Source organism: Sphaerodactylus townsendi, linkage group LG01, assembly GCF_021028975.2.
Source record: "Sphaerodactylus townsendi isolate TG3544 linkage group LG01, MPM_Stown_v2.3, whole genome shotgun sequence".
Lineage (NCBI taxonomy): Eukaryota > Metazoa > Chordata > Lepidosauria > Squamata > Sphaerodactylidae > Sphaerodactylus > Sphaerodactylus townsendi.
In genome coordinates, this window is record NC_059425.1 from 48,459,359 (window position 1) to 48,479,651 (window position 20,293).

At 42.4% G+C, this 20,293-nt stretch overlaps 2 protein-coding genes across 4 annotated transcripts in view; one reads left to right on the plus strand and one right to left on the minus strand.

Annotated features, from left to right (window-relative positions):
• On the minus strand, nt 1-6,262 carry CRIPT (CXXC repeat containing interactor of PDZ3 domain). Its single transcript, XM_048482700.1, has 5 exons — nt 6,106-6,262; nt 3,649-3,714; nt 2,632-2,686; nt 1,665-1,768; nt 1-863 (listed from the first exon to the last, which is right to left on the minus strand). The coding sequence occupies exons 1-5, from the start codon at nt 6,119-6,121 to the stop codon at nt 799-801; spliced, it is 306 nt and encodes a 101-aa protein (XP_048338657.1). The 5' UTR covers nt 6,122-6,262; the 3' UTR covers nt 1-798.
• Nucleotides 6,263-6,362: 100 nt separating this feature from the next.
• The window catches only part of PIGF (phosphatidylinositol glycan anchor biosynthesis class F), a 33,050-nt gene continuing 19,119 nt past the window's right edge, over nt 6,363-20,293 (plus strand). Inside the window, exons 1-4 of one of the 3 annotated variants that reach the window (XM_048482681.1) lie at nt 6,363-6,509; nt 8,666-8,920; nt 11,583-11,670; nt 14,180-14,296. In XM_048482681.1, the coding sequence (XP_048338638.1) occupies nt 8,689-8,920; nt 11,583-11,670; nt 14,180-14,296 (437 nt within the window). In that variant the 5' untranslated portion in view covers nt 6,363-6,509; nt 8,666-8,688. Of the gene's footprint in view, nt 6,553-8,665; nt 8,921-11,578; nt 11,671-14,179; nt 14,297-20,293 lie in introns of all 3 variants that reach the window. The other 2 variants (XM_048482665.1, XM_048482673.1) reach the window with 2 other exon arrangements.

Sequence of the window (20,293 nt, forward strand, 5' to 3'; positions counted from 1 at the left end):
TTTCCTAGAACATTTCTTTGTTTTAATGCAACATATTGAAAACATGTTTATATACAGTTCTTTCTTTGTTAAGGCTTTGCCTCAATACTTAATTGACACCATAATGATAAAGACTAATTTACATTAGCCTTGTCATTTCCACCTTATATTTCAGTCCAACAAACCCAGATAGTTAAAAAAAAATTCTTCACTGAAACATATTGCATAGGGTTTCAGAACTTGGGACCTGCCAAGTTGAACACGTAGCCTTCAACTATGTGACCCAACAGCAGGCAACAATCCTAGGAGGTTTATGGGGCCTTAGTGAGCTCCAGTTTGTTTAGGGGAATACAAATTGCACTGCATATTTTATACACTAATAAACATATATGAAAACTTGCTATTTATTTGTACTGCTGGCACACAGAGCATCTCACAATACAACCACTAAGTCCTCCAGGTTATCAATCTGTGAAGAAAAAATTGATAAATATTTTCAGCCTTGCATTTTCTACAGACGGCTTTAGGATTTGTAAGTTCAGACAAAAAGCATATGTGTTTATAATAAGATGTATAAATATTTATACCACTAAGTACCACTGGTGGATGTCTCTTGTATCAGTGTATCAACCAGATCAAGTTACAAGGAAGCATAAGGCTCCCTTATAGTACAAGTAGCACAAACATTGATCAGACCATGTTTAAATCAAAGCCAAGTAAATTATAGGGGACCTTTTCAGCATTTTGCTCAAGCTGATAATGTTTGTTAATTGTGTTTAATCTCAAAGGAGGTCAATGGGAAGAGCTCACAGTATACAACTATACAGATGTTTGCTTGTAGTTTTTTGTATCCAAGACTTTCTTTCCACACATTGAGCAGATGCCTGTTAAAGAAAAACACATTGAAGTTAAAACAACTTCTGCTACTAATGTAACTGGTATAGTACTGAAACTATCATTTGATGTTTCAGACTCAGCCAAGAAAATTGGTTTATTTGTTTCATTTTTATCCCTTCTTTTTGCCTTCATGGAACTCAAAGGATAGGGATGCTACATAGGATTTCCAGGAGGCTTCATATCTTCCATATAGTTTTAGCAGGTGTTCTAACTACGGATGTAAAATTTCTAAAACCTTTGAAGATGCAGGAAAAAATATGTCTCCCTCACTCAAGGAAAACCAAATTTGGGGGGAAAATTGAAATATACGTAATACTTACTGTCCTGTCAAACCTAAACTAATGTTACTGCTTTAACAACACAAAATACGTCATTTATATATGGGCATCCTTTTAGGTGCAGAAATGCTTCATGAATTTAAGAGCTGTACATGTCAACAGCATGTCCACTATATCTTTAAGTGCATTTTGCTAATTCAAAAAGATTTTTGTAGGGTTTTTTTGTAGGGTTTGTAGGGTTTTTTTGTAGGGTTTGTAGGGTTTTTTTCCAACCTTAAATGAAGTGGCCAACTTCACTGTAATACAGACTTTGAGATGGGACCACTTGTTGGGTTAGACACATTTCATATAAATATTATTACACTTGACAGTCTGAAAATTTTTTCCCCCTATATTGAAATACTGAAAGACAGCTAGATCACTGGTAACTTTAGTTCTTGGTATACAAGCAACTTACTCATAGCAGCTAGTAAGAAAACAAATTAAAAGACAGTATCTCAAATGCCTTACCCTTTTTGTAAGCACATCCCTGGCAGTAGTGAGAACCTGGCTGGTGAACTGAACTTTTACAAATTCGGCATATCGCAAATTTGTTTTTGCCATACGGATCAAACCTAGAAACCAAAGAGGCAAAAAAAAATCTATTAATTAAGGAATTCCAAGGAATTTCTTCTCATATCTCTTTTGCAAATGGGTAAAACTGCCCAGAGGAACTATGTAAATGATATATTACAAAATGTTTTCAAAATCAAAAGTGGCACATAAGCAACTGACATATAAATTAGCTTTAAAGGCCAATATTGCCTTTCATTTTTGACTTGCTATGTCTTGCTTAGAGGATTATAAGACAAGAACAGAAAGATTGCAACTGATGGGAAAGATGATACATGGCCTCTCCCCTCTCTTTCCTGACCACACCACAACTGTTTGGCTTTCTGCCATTTTAGCCACTGCTTATTAGTTCTGACAGCTACTCTAGCCGCACAACCCCATTTCCATTGCTCCGTTGCCTCATCAATGTTGAGTGCACATGACAGCAGGCTAAGCAGTTGTGGAGAACTGGCAGGAGGTGTGGGTCAAAGATAGAGAAGAGGTCATGCTGAAGAAGAGGGCCAAGAGAAATAAACATCAAATCAAGATATGGATGCCACAACAGGAGGCCAAGTGTTAACTGTGGAAGGAAGCATTCGTGGGGCAAATGAAAGGCGGATAGAAGCTCCTAAGGCAGCTGATGTGACCCAGGGAAATGTAAGAGGGGATGAGGACAAAGGACGGCCAGCAAATGGGGAGAGGGGAAAAAAAGACGTGTCAAGGAAAAACAGGGCAAGAGAAAATGGAAGGAACAGAGATTCAGGAAAGAAGAAAATATTTCAGAATAATATGGAGACCCTGAGGGTGTGTTGGTGGTGGTAACTGGACAAACAGTATTTTGTTCAGTATTTGTCCGTATATTTACTAGGTATTAGACATCAATTACCTTGCCTTCTTTGATGTCAACGCCTTATTTTCATTTAGTTTTCGCCCACCGCTTTCTATAAAACAAAAGATAAGTTCACATAAATTGACCAACAGAGCTCACAGAGAGGAACTTTGCTTACTGACAATATTTTTAAGGTGCCTCTCCAGGAAGCAGAGGCATACCAGCACAAAACGGCACCTAGGGGACAGGCCTTGTGTTTGCGTCCCCCCACTCCCCCTCACTTCCCAGCCTCCAATAGAGGTGGGGTGTGTGTGTGCGCAAAAAAAGGCCTTGCCTGTGGCAGGCTCCTGGCCTGGTGCCGGTTGCTGCCACTTCCTACCTCTATAGGAGGCCGCGCCAGTCAGCCAGAGAGGCGCAAGGGGTGTGTGGCAGAGGTGCTGCTTGGCACCTCAAACTTGTTTTGCTGGCCGTGGGTAGTGCTGGCAAGCCTCTTCCGGGAAGCCATGGGCCGCTGTCTCCTCGCCCTCGGCAAAGCTGGGGGGAGGCAGAGCACACTCGGGAGGGCTGGCTGGCATGCACTCCGAAAGGGGCTGGCCTTTTCTTCTCTCCACTGTCACGTGGCTCCCCACATCAGAGGGGCCGCAGGGAGAAGCTGACTGCCCATTTCGGCCTCTTCCTCTTGCAGAAGGCTTCAGTCTGTGTGTGTGTGGGGGGGGAGGATTTTGCACCCCCCACGTGACCAGATAGGTGGTGCCCAGGGACATGGCTGACCCCATGTCTCTCTGGCAGGTAAGAATTTAATATTATTTACCAATATCCATCTTGATTAAGAGTTCTGGGTAGAGGGTAAACCCTCTAGCAGTTAGAAGAACCCCATAAAGCTGAACTGTGCCCACAGGCTTAGATGAAACTATTGATGTATTGATCCCATGCAGTCACATCTAATAAGAGGAGAATGAAACTGTGTATATAGTCAGACAGACACAGAACAAGGAGTCAAAGTATTTCATTAAGCTTTCCTAATACATATAAGTCACAAATACTGTTTGTAGCAATATAATTCTTTAAAATTACCTGTAGTATTTCGTGCACCATCTTTCCATGTATCAGGTGTAATTACAGTGCCAAGTTTCTTCTCACCTGTGAAGTAGCATAGAAATACAGAAATAAATAATAAAAGTCCTTTCCTTATGCTCATCGTACATAATGGATTTTATTAAGCCCATTAACCAAACCAAGTATGCTAGTAATACAAAACACTTTTTTTACAACTGACAGATCCCAAGTCTTCCTATAAAACAGCATTTAAAAGCACAGCAAGGCACCAATGCATAACGCATGGGACCCAGGGCATCACGCCCCCACCGCCCCATTGGCGCTACACCACTGATGGGGCCTGATCCTACACATGCTTAGTTAGAAAGAATTCTCTTTTTTGAGGCAGTGAATCTCACAATAACCAAGCCTGCCTGCAATACCAAAATGGCAGGCCTAAACAAAAACTCTAATAATCAGGGTATGGCTTACTTTAAACACAAATGGCTTCAGATCATAAGAATGCATAAACACTGAATAAGTGGAACAGAAGACATAAATAAAGTTCTGCAAAGAAAAAGATATCATTCAGAAAAGAGGAGATTTGCAAATTATTATGCTTTAGTGTAGGGTATGCGGATTTCAGCAAAACAGATGTGGTTATGACCAGCAGAAATTCTTATGATTAAATCTATATTTTCTCCAGCTTTGTTTATGAAAAGAATTTCTGCTGACTGTCATGTGCTGCCCAGAGGAGATCAGCACTGGTCACATTGTGGATGAGCTTGTCTCAGATTATTAAAGTCTGATGTTTGAGAACAAAGTAAGCTCTTTCACGTTGTATGGCTTACAAGCAGTTCCACTAGATTTGTATAATGGCTGCTTATCTTAGTCCCAAGAAGATATATTGTGGATTTAGCATCTGTCTCACAGAGAATGAAATCTGAGCATATCTTTTGCCTGCAACACCCCAAATTGTATCTCTTTTTACAAGCTCACAACTAGCCTACCTCTATGTAGAGCCATACATGCAGAAGTTGGACTATAAAAAACTGTTATAACTTGGTTTGTAAACATTACTAAATGAGGGAGCCTTCTTGTTAGATATGCATAGGAAGAACCAAAGGCCTTGCTTGTTTGCCAGAGCTTTTGGAATCTGGTTTTAATCTGTAACATTTTAATTATTATTTGTTAGCTGCTTTTACCCAATAAGGAAGAAGAGTTATACACATTTTAATAACAAATATACAAACATTAATCAAAGAGAGACAGAATCAATCAGATGCCTCAGAAGTGTGCAGAACATAGATTGGCTCACATCATCACTGCTCTCAAGTTTGCCTCTCTAGAACTGTAGGTTTAAACCCCACCTTCTGAATTTCCAATAGCTTTTGAGAGCTGGTACAGCAGAGTTAGTAAGAGATGGGTAGTCCAATCCTACTGGGGGCGAATGGGCTCTTGGAGCCGGTGCTAGGCCATGCTAGTGTGTTTGCCCACCCCGCTGGTGTAAGTGGCACTTTTGCCCACAGGGAAGGCAAACTGGGAGGCAGGGGGAGTGCTGAGGATCTCAGCGGTGCAAGAGAGCCAGGTCTCCAGAGCTGTGTCGGGGGGGGGGGGGGTCCTGGGGTGGAGCCGGAAACACCCCCAGAATATCCTCAGTCTTATGCCACCCTTTTGGGCTATGGAAGGCTTTCAGTTGGCCTCCCCAGGCCACCTGGAAACTCTCTGGATATGGCATGGCACCATCCTTCGCCACCTGAACCCTGTGGATTGAGATGAGTCATATATCAGAAACCTACAGTTAGAATCTTATTTCAGCCATGAATTAACTAGGTGACCATAGTCAAAGCACTCTTATTTCAGTCCCTCATATGCCATAGGAACAGTACTCACCAATCTCAATAACTTTCAATATCCTTTAAATTCTCCATATAAATACTGACCATTATTGCTAACATCTAACTGCCTAATAGGGCAATTAGTGCTAAAATGAATGCCCAGTCCTCTTAGGAAACCTTAAATTCTCTTCCCTGAATTAAAATTGGAGCTGACCATTCAAAACGTTCAGATTAGGGAAGGGTTAAAAATTGCTCACCCTCAGAGAAACACACCTCTGTTTCTGTATAAGTAATTGATCTGAGCATATTGTGGTTTCTCTTTAGAACGAGCAAATCTTTCACTTTTTATTACTACTGCAGATTTGGGAATGCCTGAATTGCAATACTGTCGTGGATTTATTCTGTCCAGAGACACAGCAGCATCGCCCGCCTCCAACAGAGGATGATTGAAGGGAGACAAGAGAAGGTGACTGGAAAGAATCAAGAGCAGGAACAACGAATAATTCAAAGACAAAAAAGGGGGTGCCGGGAAGAGGGCAGCGTTTAACGAGCTCAAGAAACCTTAAAATATTTCGTGGTATCTGCTTCTCTAAAGGCAACTCCGCTCCGGCCCTTTTAACAGCATCCCACTCTCGTTATCCCGACCCCCGCTCCTTACACTTCTCGCACACCATGGCGAATCACGCACGACGAAGTCCGCCGCACACGCACACCCCAGGAAACCGCAAACCACCGCTGGCGGTCGATTAAAAAACCAGCCAACAACAAACACCCCCTCCCACGTTCTAACTTCCGGCGAAAAACCGTCACCTTATTCCTCTTCCTGGTTTCCAGGCGGAAGCTCTCCCCCCTGGGGGCCTATTGGTTGGGATTACCCAAAGAGCCCGCCTCGTGGGTTATCCGATTGGTTGTAGCCCAATGTCACTTTAATTACGTTCCGTCGAAAGGGGAGACGGCCGCAGCATTGTGAGCGGTGTTGGTTTGTTGCTTCAGGGAGGCGGAGTCTGTCCCCGGTGAATCACATGCGAGGTGGGGAAGCTCCTCCCAGTAGCTCGTGGACAGGTAAGGTGGCGGGAGGAGAGACTCACCTCTTCCCCGCCCCGAGGTGTGTGTGGGGGGGCTCCTCCTGCCTTTGTGTAAACAGTTGTCTTTTATTCTTGAGGTTACACAGGCTGCATCCCTACCCCCTAGAGTTACTCGGAAGTAAAAACCGCGGAATTAAGTGTTACTCGCAAGTAACCATATTCGTTGGGCCTGAGTCCGATTCTGCTCATATCGAATTGCAAGTCAGTCACAGAGTTTGTAAGGGCTTTCATTCAAGTAACTAAACAGGAATGGAGTAGACTAGCTTGCTTCCCCTGACTGGGAAGTTTAATTGATTTTTTAAAACTTACAAGTAAATGCACGATGGGTAGTGTTTACTAACGTCAATAAAGGCTGTAATGTATGGGTGGGTAGTGTTTACTGTTTGCTTTACGTAGTATAAGCACTTGTATTCCCGATGCTGTCTTTCTGTCTATATGAGAGTGATAGAGATTGTTTTCATACAGTTTCTTCCTCATTAATGACACTTGCCCATGAATAATTAGGCCCACTGATTTCAATCAGATGAATATGCCAGACTCTATATAGGCTTGCATTCTATTGCTGCAATTTTGTACACAGGTACGAGAAAATGGATCACTGTAGATGCTATGAAATTTCCAATTAAAATTGAATAGAGTTGGATCCTTGAGGAACAGTCCTAAGCTCATTTCACTGAAGTATGGTCATTGAACATAGTTATTGTGAGAGGGTGTAACTATATAATGCCTGTGTTAACTACACTAAAATGTAAAGCAGCCTCTCCTTCCATGCTTTGCCTGGCCTATTCTGTGCACTTCCTGCTTCCAGTTCTCCAGTTGTGGCTACCATATTTTGCTGTAGTACTGTTGTAGTAGTGCTATTATAGAGAAATGTACCTGTGGGAACCTGGCATGGACCAGAAAAAGACATAGGATTCATAAGTGAAGGAATGGAAGTTGGTGCAGTAGAGAATTTGTTCTATGACTGTAGAGACTCAGCAGGTATGTTGTGATTTGGGTACTATGTGGTTTTCGGGCTGTATGGCCGTGTTCTAGCAGCATTCTCTCCTGACGTTTCGCCTGCATCTGTGGCTGGCATCTTCAGAGGATCTGATAGTAGGAAAGGAAAGCAAGATTTCAGGATCCTCTGAAGATGCCAGCCACAGATGCAGGTGAAACGTCAGGAGAGAATGCTGCTAGAACACGGCCAAACAGCCCGAAAACCACACAGCATTCAAGTGATTCTGGCCATGAAAGCCTTTGACAATCTGTTGTGATTGTTTTTGAGGTACTCGATTTTATTTGAACTGTTGTGTGACCTGTTGCTATGAAGCAGTTCCATATTTCAGGAGCTGAGAACGAAAAATGGAAAGGTGTAGCTTGAATTATTTGCTCTTCATCTTGCAAAATAGGACAAGGCCAAAATGATAATAATGATAATAGTTTGGATTTATATCCCCCCTTTCTCTTCTGTAGGAGACTCAAAGGGGTTTACAATCTCCTTGCCCTTTCCCCCCTCACAACAAACACCCTGTGAGGTGGGTGGGGCTGAGAAAGCTCCAAAAAGCTGTGACTAGCCCAAGGTCACCCAGCTGGTGTGTGTGGGAGTGCACAGGCTAATCTGAATTCCCCAGATAAGCCTCCACAGCTGATGCGACAGGGTGGGGAATCAAACCCGGTGCCTCCAGATTAGAATGCACCTACTCTTAACCACTATGCCACTGCTGCTCCTTTTTATTTTCTTTTTATAAGCTTTTTATTGTCTTGTCCAGTAGCAAATCTAATAAGTTGCTTCCATGAGCTCTGAAGTAAAAACTTTGGCCTCACACTGGAACTTATGGGATCATTCTCTAAGCATTCAAGAAAAGTGTTATTGTGTCTGACCAGTTGGTTGTATCATTTCTCCAACAATAATCCTTTCTTATTAACTGGTACAAGTGATATTTGTGTTCAGGTCTCACTGAAGTCCCCAATAAGTGTGCATACAATTTCAACCTGTGCTTTAGAGTTGTAATGGTGAAGGTTTCATGGTTTTAAACTGGTGTATCAATTTAGACTTTCATGCTGCCATTGTTCCAAATTTTATTAGAGTGTTGTATAAGAAAAATATTGTTCTTTCATGTGTATGAGTATGTATACTCTGCTTCTCAACAGGTAAAAGCTGAAGAAAGAACACCATGAGGCATTCAGAAATAAAGAGGCTGCTTTCTGCCAATGCTGTCTGTGTATCTTCCATTATTTTAACTACACTCATTCCCTCACTGTTTTTGAAGAACTTCTCAGTTTTGGGAACACACCTGACATGGCTGTGCATCTGTTCAGCAAGTGTTGGTACAGTCAATGTAATTTTGTATCTTATCCTTAAACCAAATCCATCTATGAAAAGAAACTCTGTTGCCCACAAGGTAAGACTGAATCCCACTTTGAAGTAATTTTTGGTAGGGAATGGACCCTGGAACAACATTTTATGAGGGGCTTTCTATGGTTTTCAGGAAAGTGATAAAGCATCCTGCTGTGTGATAGTAGCACTTATCAATTGTGCCAGAAGTAACATCATCACACGCAGATGCCGATTGCTCCCCCCTTTTTGACTGGCATACTTCTGCCCACTGAACATCTAAGTCAGGGGTAGGGAACCTGCGGCTCTCCAGATGTTCAGGAACTACAATTCCCATCAGCCTCTGTCAGCATGGCCAATTGGCCATGCTGGTAGGGGCTGATGGGAATTGTAGTTCCTGAACATCTGGAGAGCCGCAGGTTCCCTACCCCTGATCTAAGTGTTGACGGGTGGCAGCAGGAGTCCCCAGGTGATCGCCTGCCATTAGCAGGCACCTGGGAGCCCTAAGTATTCCCCCAGCTGAATATCTAGTACTACCATTAGCGCCTTCCTGTGGGCTTCATGTTGCTGAAACAGGAGAATTGAAGCACAAGTGAACATGTGGGTGGGTGGGGCTTGCTGATAGCTTCAAATATGAGTGTTGTATAGTTCTAAAGCTGTAGTGCTTCTGTGTGCTTCTCCAGTCATCCCAAAGCAGTGCTAAACAGCAGTCAGGTTCAGGGCTGGCTTCCCTAAGTCATCTTTTGGTAGCATGGGTATGTAAAGGAGATGTCTGGGAACAGTTGGAGTCACGAGATAAGCACTTCAAAAGGTGCATCCTTCAACTGAATTTCCCTTCTTACCTAGACTTAGGGGATATGAACAGTTGTCCTTCAGCCTGATGGCCACCCATCCTGTGTCTGCATTTTGCCTAAATTCAGTGACAGCATGTGTGCGCAGTCATTCTGTTCACCTCTTCTGTGTGTGCATGGGGCGGGGGGGGGGGGGGGGGTTTCAGTATTTGTCTGTGTACTTGAGATTCTCCCAGGTATGCAGAAATCTTCTCATCCCTGTTTTGCAACCTTGTTGGTCAGCATGAGCTCCACACTTTGCTAAAAAAAGAATCAAGCTTAGGGGCTACAGTGAATAGCCAAGGGCAGTGATAAGCTAGAGATTACTTCTCCCCACCCTCCACCCCAATCGCTTTCTGCAAGATTTTGTCTTATGAGCTCCCATGTGCAAGGGCTGAAATTGAACAGGCTGTAGTCCCTTTCTCCCTTCCCTTTTCTTCTTGGAAGCCTTTTAAAAAAGGTAAAGTTAGTCCCCCCTCCCTAAAAAAAAAAAAGCAACTGGATCATTATTGACCTATCAGGTGATGTTGGTTCACAATGTTAACTAGACGGACAAGGTTTACAGAGTGATTTGCATTTGCCTTGCCCAGATGTCTACACTTTACGCCCAGCAAACTGAATTCTCATTTTACCAATCTCAGAAGGATGGAACTTAAGGCCAAGTCAACCCTGAGCTGGCTACCTGAAATTGAGTTCCATCAGGCTTGGGCTCATGTGTTGAACAGAACTTTTACTGCAGTACTACAGCTTACCACTCTCTGCCATGGAACTGTTTTTCCCCTTTAACTATGAAATGCTGTCAACATTATGTGTGCCTGGGAAATGTTATTAGGCTGGTGTTTCTTTGCATGGGGGACTTCTTTTACTTTTAGCTAATCTTCAGTGCCATATTTTTTGGATAGCTGGGGAGTCACTTGATGATGTAGGGTGGGTCTGTGGGTCACCTGTACCATGGGTCACCTGTACCATGTCTGTGGGTCACCTGATTCAGCTCCTTCTGTCATTCAAGCAGGGCTATCCCTTCATTCTTTAGAGATAGTGATGTTATTCAGAGCATCTCAAGACTTTAAAGAATATTATGTAAGTTAACTTAATGATACTTATGTAAGATAGGCCAGATGGGTCGGCTAGGCGCAGAGAATAGTAGCTTGTCTTCTGTTTTCTATTGAGCTCACCGTTGAGATCAGATTTCAGTTATAGATTTCTGGGCTCATCTATGTTATGCAATCATACCTTCCCCTACAATTTTTATCAAATAAAGAACAGGATTTCTCCTTCTTGAAATGGCTTCTGATGTGTTCAGTTACTCAAAAACTGAACAGTAGTCAAGGTTATTGCTCTCTGAAGTATAATCACATGTTCAGTTCTTTCTGCTCAGTAGAGCGTTAAAAATCGGGGCTGGGGAAGACCCATATCTGAGCCCCCACAATAAATACTCAATGTGGATGGAGTTTGTGTTTTAGAAACCACTTATATCTTAACAGCTCTAGCACACTGGTTTAGTAGTTTGAAAAGCACCATCCTAAGGTTGGTACTACCCCTCCCTCCCCCCTTGTTAAAACATCTTGATGTAATCAAGAGTGACGTCTTATGGACTTAAACGTAAAGCATTTGAATGTTCTTAACTTGTCCAGATGAAACCTGTGGATCTTTAAGAGTGGTCAGCTCTGACTGCATCATTCCGCTTATTGCATTAAGATGCCTGGTTCTGCTAGCGTATGCTCTTGAGCTATTCAGTTGGCTCAGAGGGTGACACTCATCTATGCTGGCCTTGGGTTCATCCTTACCAGTACCCACGTAATGGCATGTTAATAGAAAAACATTTTTTTAAAAAATTGATAATGTCACCAGGCCTTTTCTCTCTTGTTAATGTGAAAACCTTTTTCTTCTGTTTAAAAGGTGGCAAAGTTTATTAGATGCTGTGTGTACTTCTTTGCATCTTGTATCATATTTCACGGAATCATTGTTCTTTATGGAGCACCGTTAATTGAGTAAGTCTCTAAACAAAAATCCTATTGTTCTGTGTAATGATTTGCATACCCTGTCTTGAAACCAGTGAACCTATAGTCACTTACTTGGAAGTAAACCCTGGTGAACTGTGACCTTTGCTGAGGTGGCAGATATTTGCCTGGGTGTAACATAACATAATTATGCCTTCTTCCATTTTATGAAAATGTCCTAGGTCATAGAAAAGTAACATGTTTGGGACTAGCTTGGCTGGAATCTCTCTCTTTGGCATATTTCTGTGGGGAAAATGTTTGGTATTGAGGAAGAATTGGCCATATTCACATCCTCTCCCTGCAGTCTGATGTTGTTCAGCCCATGCACAGGTTTTCTAGACTTCCAGTGGAATAGTCTTGGAAGGTGAAATATAAATGAATGGGTCAAAAAAAGAGTGTTCCTTAATATCTCACTATTCCTCTTCCTTAACGTTGCCTATTGTGTGCTTCTCTTTTCCCTATATTGTATTAGTTCTTGAAATGTCATGACTCTTGTAGTTTGCTTTCTGTTGGGTTTACTGAGACAGTTCTGCAGAGATGAGGTGACCAAAGTCACAGGTTTTTTTCCCCAGCAAAGGCAATGATGTCTTTGGAATGGCTTCCCCATTGAGATTCTCCTGGTGCCTCCTTTACCATCCTTTGGGCACCAGGCAAGAACATTTATTTTTACAAAGGATTTCAACTGGAGGATTCTGTTATTTTTAGCGGTTTTTTATGGTTTACTTCTTGCCTCACACCAATCCTTAAGAAAGGGTCTAGGGGGGACCCAGGAAATTATAGGCCAGTCAGTCTGACATCTGTTCCTGGTAAATTAGTAGAATCTATCATTAAAGATAAAATTATAAAACATGTAGAAAAGCAAGACCTGCTGAGGAAGAGTCAGCATGGCTTTTGCACAGGCAAGTCCTGTCTTACAAACTTACTAGAGTTCTTTGAGGGTGTAAACAGGCATGTGGGATTAAGTGGGGACCCAGTGGACATTGTCTACTTGGATTTCCAAAAGGCTTTTGACAAAGTTCCTCACCAGAGACTGTTGAGAAAACTCAGCAATGAAGGAATAAGAGGGGAAGTCCTCCTATGGATTAAAAACTGGTTGAGGAACAAAGGGTGAGTATAAATGGGAAGTTCTCACAATGGAGAGATGTCGGGAGTGGTGTCCCCCAAGGATCCGTTTTGGGACCAGTGCTCTTTAACCTATTCATAAATGACCTGGAAGTAGGGGTGGGTAGCGTGGTGGCCAAGTTTGCAAGATGATACCGAATTATGTAGGGTAAGTTGGAGAGCCACAAAGGATTGCTAAGAGCCTCATGTGGACCTTTATAATGTAGGTGATTGGGCTAAGAAATGGCATATGTAGTTATATGTAGCAAAATGCAAAGTGATGCACATCGGTGAAAAAAATCCAAACTTCATACATTAAACACGACCTACCAGGGTCAGTGCTATCAGTCACAGGACTAGAAAGTGGGATTTGGGCCTTAGTTGATAGTTCCATGGGAATGTCAACTCTCAATGCATGGCAGCTGTGAAAAAGGCAAACTCTCTATGCTGGGGCTAATTAGGGAAAAGAAGTTGGATAATAAAACTTCAAGGATTGTCATGCCCTTATATAAAAGCAGCAGAAAGTGGTGCTTAAATCTCCAAGCACTTGGAGTACTGGGTGGGTTCAGTTCTGGTCACGATCTCAAAAAAGGATAATCGAAGAGATAGAAAAAAGTGCAGGGAGGGGCAAGAAGGGGGATTGAGGGAGTGGAGCACCTTCCCTATGAGAAGAGGCTGCAGCGTTTGGGACTCTTTAGTTTGGAGAGGAGACGTCTGAGGGGGGATATGATTGAAGTCTATAAAATTGTGCATGGGGTAGAAAATGTTGACAGAGAGAAATTTTTCTCTCTCCCAATACTAGAACCAGGGGGCATTCATTGAAAATGCTGGGGGGAAGAATTAGGACTAATAAAAGGAAACACTTCTTCACACAATGTGTGATTGGTGTTTGGACTATGCTGCCACAGGAGGTGGTGATGGCCACTAACCTGGATAGCTTTAAAAAGGGCTTGGACAGATTTATGGAGGAGAAGTCGATTTATGGCTACCAATCTTGATCCTCCTTGATTTCAGATTGCAAATGCCTTAGCAGACCAGCTGCTCAAGAGCAGCAGAAGGCCACTGCTTTCCCATCGTGCACGTGAGCTCCCAAAGGCACCTGGTGGGCCACTGCGAGTAGCAGAGTGCTGGACTAGATGGACTCTGGTCTGATCCAGCAGGCTAGTTCTTATGTTTTTATGTTCCTTTATGGATATTATCCTGGCCTGCTGAATGTTACTTTTATGCCCTGGCTTTATTTTATGGCTTGTTTAAACAGTGACAATTGATGTGTTTTTATGATTTTACTGTATTGTTTTTACCTTGCGAGCTGCCTCTAGAAGCTCTCTGGAGAAGCAGCATACAATTTTCTTAAGAAATCAGTCGCTTAACTTTTTGTTGCTGCATCCCTTCCTTTCAGATCAGTACTTGAGACCTTCTTATTTGCAGTTCTCCTTTCTACATTCACTACTCTGCACTGCTTGTGTCTTCTGGGGCCAAATTTTCAAGTGTGGCTCCGAGTGTTCAGTAAAAATGGGTAAGTTGTGTGCCATTTTCTAACTCTGCATCAGCCTAGGGATAGTTTAAAGGAGTTATATTTAAGGAACTATACTCAATCCAATTTCATACAAAAATTTAAACTGATTAGAATGTAATGGACATCATAGTTGTGCAATATAGTATGATCATAACATTCTGGTGGAAGAACCAACTTTTGTCCCAGAACACAACTCTCTACCTTGACTGGGCTGATCTGGACACATGGCTCCATGCTATGGTTGCCTTGAGGCTAATTACTTGAGGTCTACCCTTGAAGACAACTTAGAAATTCCAGTTGGTGCAGAACTCCACAACTGGGTTATTGCTGGGCAGAAGGTAGAACATGCATGCCACACCCCCTTCTACAGACAGTGCACTGGTTGCTGATCAATTTACCAGGCTCAGTTTGAAGTTTTGGTTATTACTTACGAAGCCCTTAAAGGCAATAGATGCACATATCTGCATGATTGCCGTTCCTGCTCTGCTTTGTACTGACTGTTTCACTCATTTGAGTAAAGCCTTCTAAAGGTGCCACCCAGCTAATGGGCAAGATTGGCTGCCGCTGACTCATGCATTCTAAGTGGTGGCTCCCCCCTTATGGAACGGCCTGCTTTTTTGCAGAATCTGCAAAACAAACTTTCAGGAGGGCATTTTTAAAGAGAGAACTGCAGTAGAATGGAACAGTCCAGGAGGTCTCCCTCTAATGGAATAGGATTGTAGTCCATTGCAATGATTACTATAGGTATTACCTACTTTTACTGCATTATCCTATACTTTGTAATCCACTTTCTGTATTGTTTATAGTGTGCCTTGTCTTAAATAGTCTGTTCTCATTGTTTTCTGTTTCTGTAATGCTAGTTAAAATAGATTGTCAGTTGGTTGTTTTATGTTGTTTGATTGCACTGTAGTCAACCTTGAGTCTTAGCGGAAAAGGTAGACTATAAATACAGTGAATAACAATAACAGGACCACATGCAAGGTATGCAGGAAGGACTGACTGTTTGTTGACCTATCCTAAGAACACTTTCCTGAGAATAAGTGTCATTGAGTAAAATGGAATTTATCTCCGAGTAGACCTCTTAAGTATTACTGTCTCTCTCCTTGTGGTTGAGTAAAATGCATCCAGTTTTTTAATGCAATATTTTGTAATACTCTGTGTGAAATGTCTAGCATCAGATGCATTTGTCTGAAATATTCTGAACAACTCTGAACACTCTATTCTTCAGCAAAAATATGACATTTATTTGAAATGTCAAATCAAGTACATAAGTTATTCAGCAAAATAACAAATTGGATTTGCCCAGTGGGGGATGGATGGGAAAAATAACTATTACTCCTGACTTACAGAAATTCTATTTGACTGAGGTATTAAAGGATGCTGCCATAACAGAATTTGGCTTGATTGGCCTGTTTGGCCTACCATTTTATGCCTCTTGAATGGACACTAGTTTCATGTTGAAGACTTGGGTGCCAATGGTACATGGCTCTCTAATAACTAATCTCAGCTGTTTAAATGTTTCATTGGGTAGTAACACTTTGTATTACCACTTTTGACCACTGAAGAAGGGCAAAGGGCCAAAAACACATTTGTTTTTGGGTCATAAAGTGGACTCTGTGTTTTAATTTATTGTGATTTTATACACGTAAGGCAGACTTTTATGGGTCTTCTACTGTGAGGTTATTATTTTAATTTGAAAAAAATGCATTTGCATTTTTGCTATAAAACAGTTTTTAATGTATTGGTCCTAATTCCTCCTTGACCTTTAGGCATTTAATTCTTTGTTTGGGTTAAGCCCCCCCCCCCCTTTCTTTGTTGGTGCTTTGGAAAAAGATTGCACCATCATCTGAAGGCAAAAGATTGCAAGATTTCTGTAAAAATCCATGAAATAATCTGCAGGGAGATTTATGGGGGTGGGGAATTATAAATTTATTTGAAGGTTTCTTGGAAAATCAGAGTGAGATGAACTTCAGATGGATAAGCTGACACAAAAATTAGGGGAGAGCTGGGTAGGTAAAGAATATTGGGGGGTAAATTAATTGAAGAAATAATGCTTTGGAGTTTGATATTTGAGGTTCAGTCCCCATCTCTACCTTATATTTGGGGGCAACTTGCTTATGTCTCATAAAGGGAAGTTAAAACTGCTAGTGTTAAGTCAAGGGAATGCTTGGGGGCTGTGATCCAGCCTCTTCCTTGTACTTTGTTTGATGTGGTGAGCAAATTGGTGGTCTCTGTTTGGAGAGAGGCAATATCTTTCATTGTTCATGCAGTATTTCTAGTGTGTACTACAATGCCAACTTCATAAATATTGGCATCCTGTGCTAAATAATTGGTCAGCAGGACTCCCATCTCCTGTCATTCTGCCTGCCAGGAACAAGATGCCCAAGTTAGCCACTCCTGGAATTTGTATTCTGGCATCCCTCATTGTAGCCAGTGTCACTGAGCTAATGACTGGCTGTCACAAGCTTATAGTGGGAACAAACTGCTGTGAAGAGATTGTCAGGGCTAATGGAGCCAGGAAAAAGCACTTTGAAAGACTGTTCCATCATTGTTCAGTCATCATTGGCTAAAATAGCAGCTGAAATGAAAAGCCCCTGGTTGCCTGCATACAATTGGTGATTTTGTTGCTGCACTTTGAATCCTCCTTCCGCAGTCTCTCCGCCACCCTTCAAGCTAGATGCTTATGTTGCATTTCCTGTGCTATGTCAGTTACATCACTGACAGTGATTATACTTGTGAAAATTGGATATTAATACTGTAAAGGGCTCTGCTTCTTTCTGAAATGAAGTATTTCAGATCCATTTTTCCCTTCCTTGTGGAGATTTTGGAGGGACCCTTATTCTTTGTGTTACTACAGCTTTTCCACCCACTAGGTGATAGCCCTGTGTCTGGGCTATATCACATCAAGCAGCAGGTCAGGCCTCATTATATATAAAATATTTTTTGCAAGTAGAGAATAAGTATGGTAGTTGCCCCCGTCAATAATTTGAGGATCATGATATTAGCCTACCATGCAGAGCTGTTGTAAAATTTACCAGCAATGTAACAGAAATGTAATATAATGTAATATCTGCTTGCTTGGCCAGAAATATAATATATGGTATTCCTGCTTCATCTCTATATCTAATTTAGATCTGTAGGAGGGGCAGACTGAGTCCCCAAGAGAATTTTTGGCAGACTCAAGGAACCTCCTAGGTTTGCAGAAAAATCTGAAACTTAAAAAGGGGATTAAAACTAAAGAAAGCATTCTCTACATATGCACAGAGAATGCCTTTACTGTTGGCAGTTGCTAGCAGAGTGAGTTTGATTTAAATCAAATCGATTTGAATCACTAGTCATCCAGACATTTAAATCATGGTTTTCTATGTAAAGACTTAATTATTGCTGGTATAATCTTAATATTTACCACCAGCTGAAGGTTGAATTTTTAGAATATTGTTTGCCTTACCCATAGGTAGAGGAACTTCATTGGAATATTCCTGAACTTGATCTCTTTGTGGCCTGCTGTAATGATAGATATTCTTCTTTCAGGGAGAGAATAATTTGATAAATTTACGCTGTATACACAAAAGTCCCAAGATGTGTGGGATATTTGGCTCAAATCATTTCACTTTAACTGCTTGCCCCTCCCTGCTTACACTTCTCTCCTTGTACATATCTATCCCATTCCAAACAATCTTCTATTCATTGAACTTCTTGAAACTTAGCCCTTAAGAATAAGAGGTTGATTCTGTGTACATAGATTGGCAAAGGGACAGTGCGATTAAGGTCTTTTTCTCAACTCTGTATGTTTATTTTATAATATTTTTTACTATGAAGAAGAGGCATATTGTCGCTGCATTCTCAGTTTTGAGCACTGCAAAACCAAGCATCTATGACATTTTCTAAATCGAAAAACTGCCCAAAACCTTACAGAAACTTCTGGAAGAGCATGACATTGTGAACAAGTTAATGGAATTCATTTAACAAAAAAATTAAACATTGCACAAATATACTGTTTTATGCCACATAATTAAAAAAATAATCTTTACTTCATGATGAATAACCTTAGGACTATGAGGTATCTTAAATAGAAAGCTATTTAAGCCATCATTTGGTTTATTTCTCAAAGGCCTTTTATTTAAACAAATCCAATTTAAATTTTAAAAATCCGATTTGATTTTTTAAAAAATTATTGCTTTTTATCCACTCTGGCTGCCAGATTCCCCCCCTCCCCCCGTCACCCAGAGACAGCAGTGGGCTTATCAGCTGAGAACAGGACTGGAGGAATGGCCTTGGCAGCAATGGGGGACCTCCCCTAACGAGTTTCACTGGCCTTAATTTGTCTTATATTTTAATAGTGAAGTCAGCCTTTTGGATACTTAAATCTGGTGACTGGAGCTGTGGATGAGGAAGACAGATCTTTCTACAAACTCAAAAAGAGCTCAGGTTTTGCAGAAAAGATTTGAAATCTAAAAAAAATACATTGCACGGAGTGGATTTAAAAACCTGTAAATGATAAAAGGAGCTCCTGTAGCTTTAAGCAACAGATTCATTTAAATAGCTGTTGATAGACAACTGCAGCATTTTAGGCTTCAGTTTCTGTGAGTAAAAGGCAGGTGAAGGGGGCTGTTTCTAAGTCTTTGAGGGTGGACTCACCATGGCCAGGTTTAGCTAGGTTTGCCAGCAGAGGTGTATAGGCAGAAAATGGCACCCGGGGCAAGATCAGAGTTTCCCACCACCACCCCCATGGACTCCGGTGCAAGACCTAATTTTTCCGCCCCCCAGAAAAGCCAGTACCCCTGGCTTCTGGAGGGCCCAGCGGCATGGCCTGAGCCTTCTCAGTGCTGCTGGCCTCTCCAGGGAAGTTCCCTGGGCCGTGGCCATCTGGCCATGTTCTCCTGGGCCACGGCAAGGCCCTGGGAGAAGCTCCCAGGCTGTTGGCAGCCCCCGCAGCTGCTGGCTCCGCCTGTCCCTGCCGGCCCCTCGACGAGGCCCGGAATACATCGGAGCCTCAGGGTGCGGCGTTGCCGGTTGTCTGGGACTGGGCCAACGTTGTTCAGGGGTTGGCAGGGCCAGTAGCCGCATTGCAGTGATGGCCAGGGCGCCTCCCCTGGGGCCTTGCGTGGCTGAGCATCACCGCTGTGCCAGGTAAGGGTGTGTGGGGAGCCAGGCAGGGGCGGCAAGTGCGCTTCCTGCACAGGGTGCCAAGGCTCCGCTACTGGCCTCCAGGCACCATCAGGGCTGTGGCCATCTGGGCCGTCAAGGCCGCAGCCATTGCTTGTTGCAGCCCTGCTCCTCCTCTCCGCCGGAGGGGTGTGTGAGGCGATTTTGTGGGGGGGGCCCCACATGATGCAATGGGTGGCACCTGGGGACATGTAATACCCGGCAGGCTGGCATCTCCAGAGGTGTATCACAGAGAGAAGTCTGGGCACAGCGTATAACAGACTCCTCTCTGTGATACACCTCTGCAGATGTCAGCAACAGATGCAGGCAAAATGTTAAGAACAAGGTCTACCAGACCATGACCACACAGCCTGGAAAACTCCCAACAAGTCCTTGTGGGTTCCTGCTTGTTTAATCTGATTTTGAACTGGGCCTCATATTTTGGCCAGGGACAGGTGGGATATTTTCCACAAACCTAGATATGCAGAGAAAACATTGGAGGGATTTTAAAAAATCCAAAATGATAAAAACTTCAATAGGTGAATGTTCTGAGGTCTTCCAGGAATACGTTATGAGATCTTGGTAGTCATTTTGAGCATTGCTAGGCAACCACAACAGCATTGATCAGCATTCCAGGCCTTTGTTTCTATCTGTGGGGAAGGGAGACTGAAAAGGGTAAAAGATAGAGAAGGGGGGGGGGGAGGAAACAAAGGGGAGAAAAGAAGCAAAGGCTTCTTTTCATGGGGAGAACAGAAAAGTGTTGTTAGGTGAGTGAAAAGGAAGAAAAGGGAAGAGACTTCCAGGGTGAAGGAAGAAGGGGAAGCTGAAGATGTGGGTGGGGGCAGAGGTAAA

Excerpts from the sequence above, each read along its gene's own strand:
- CRIPT (XM_048482700.1), bottom strand. Across the intron at positions 2,687-3,648 it reads TGGTGCACGAAATACTACAG|AAAGCGGTGGGCGAAAACTA; the intron begins GTAATTTTAAAG and ends TTTGTTTTATAG. Across the intron at positions 1,769-2,631 it reads TTGACATCAAAGAAGGCAAG|GTTTGATCCGTATGGCAAAA; the intron begins GTAATTGATGTC and ends TTTGGTTTCTAG.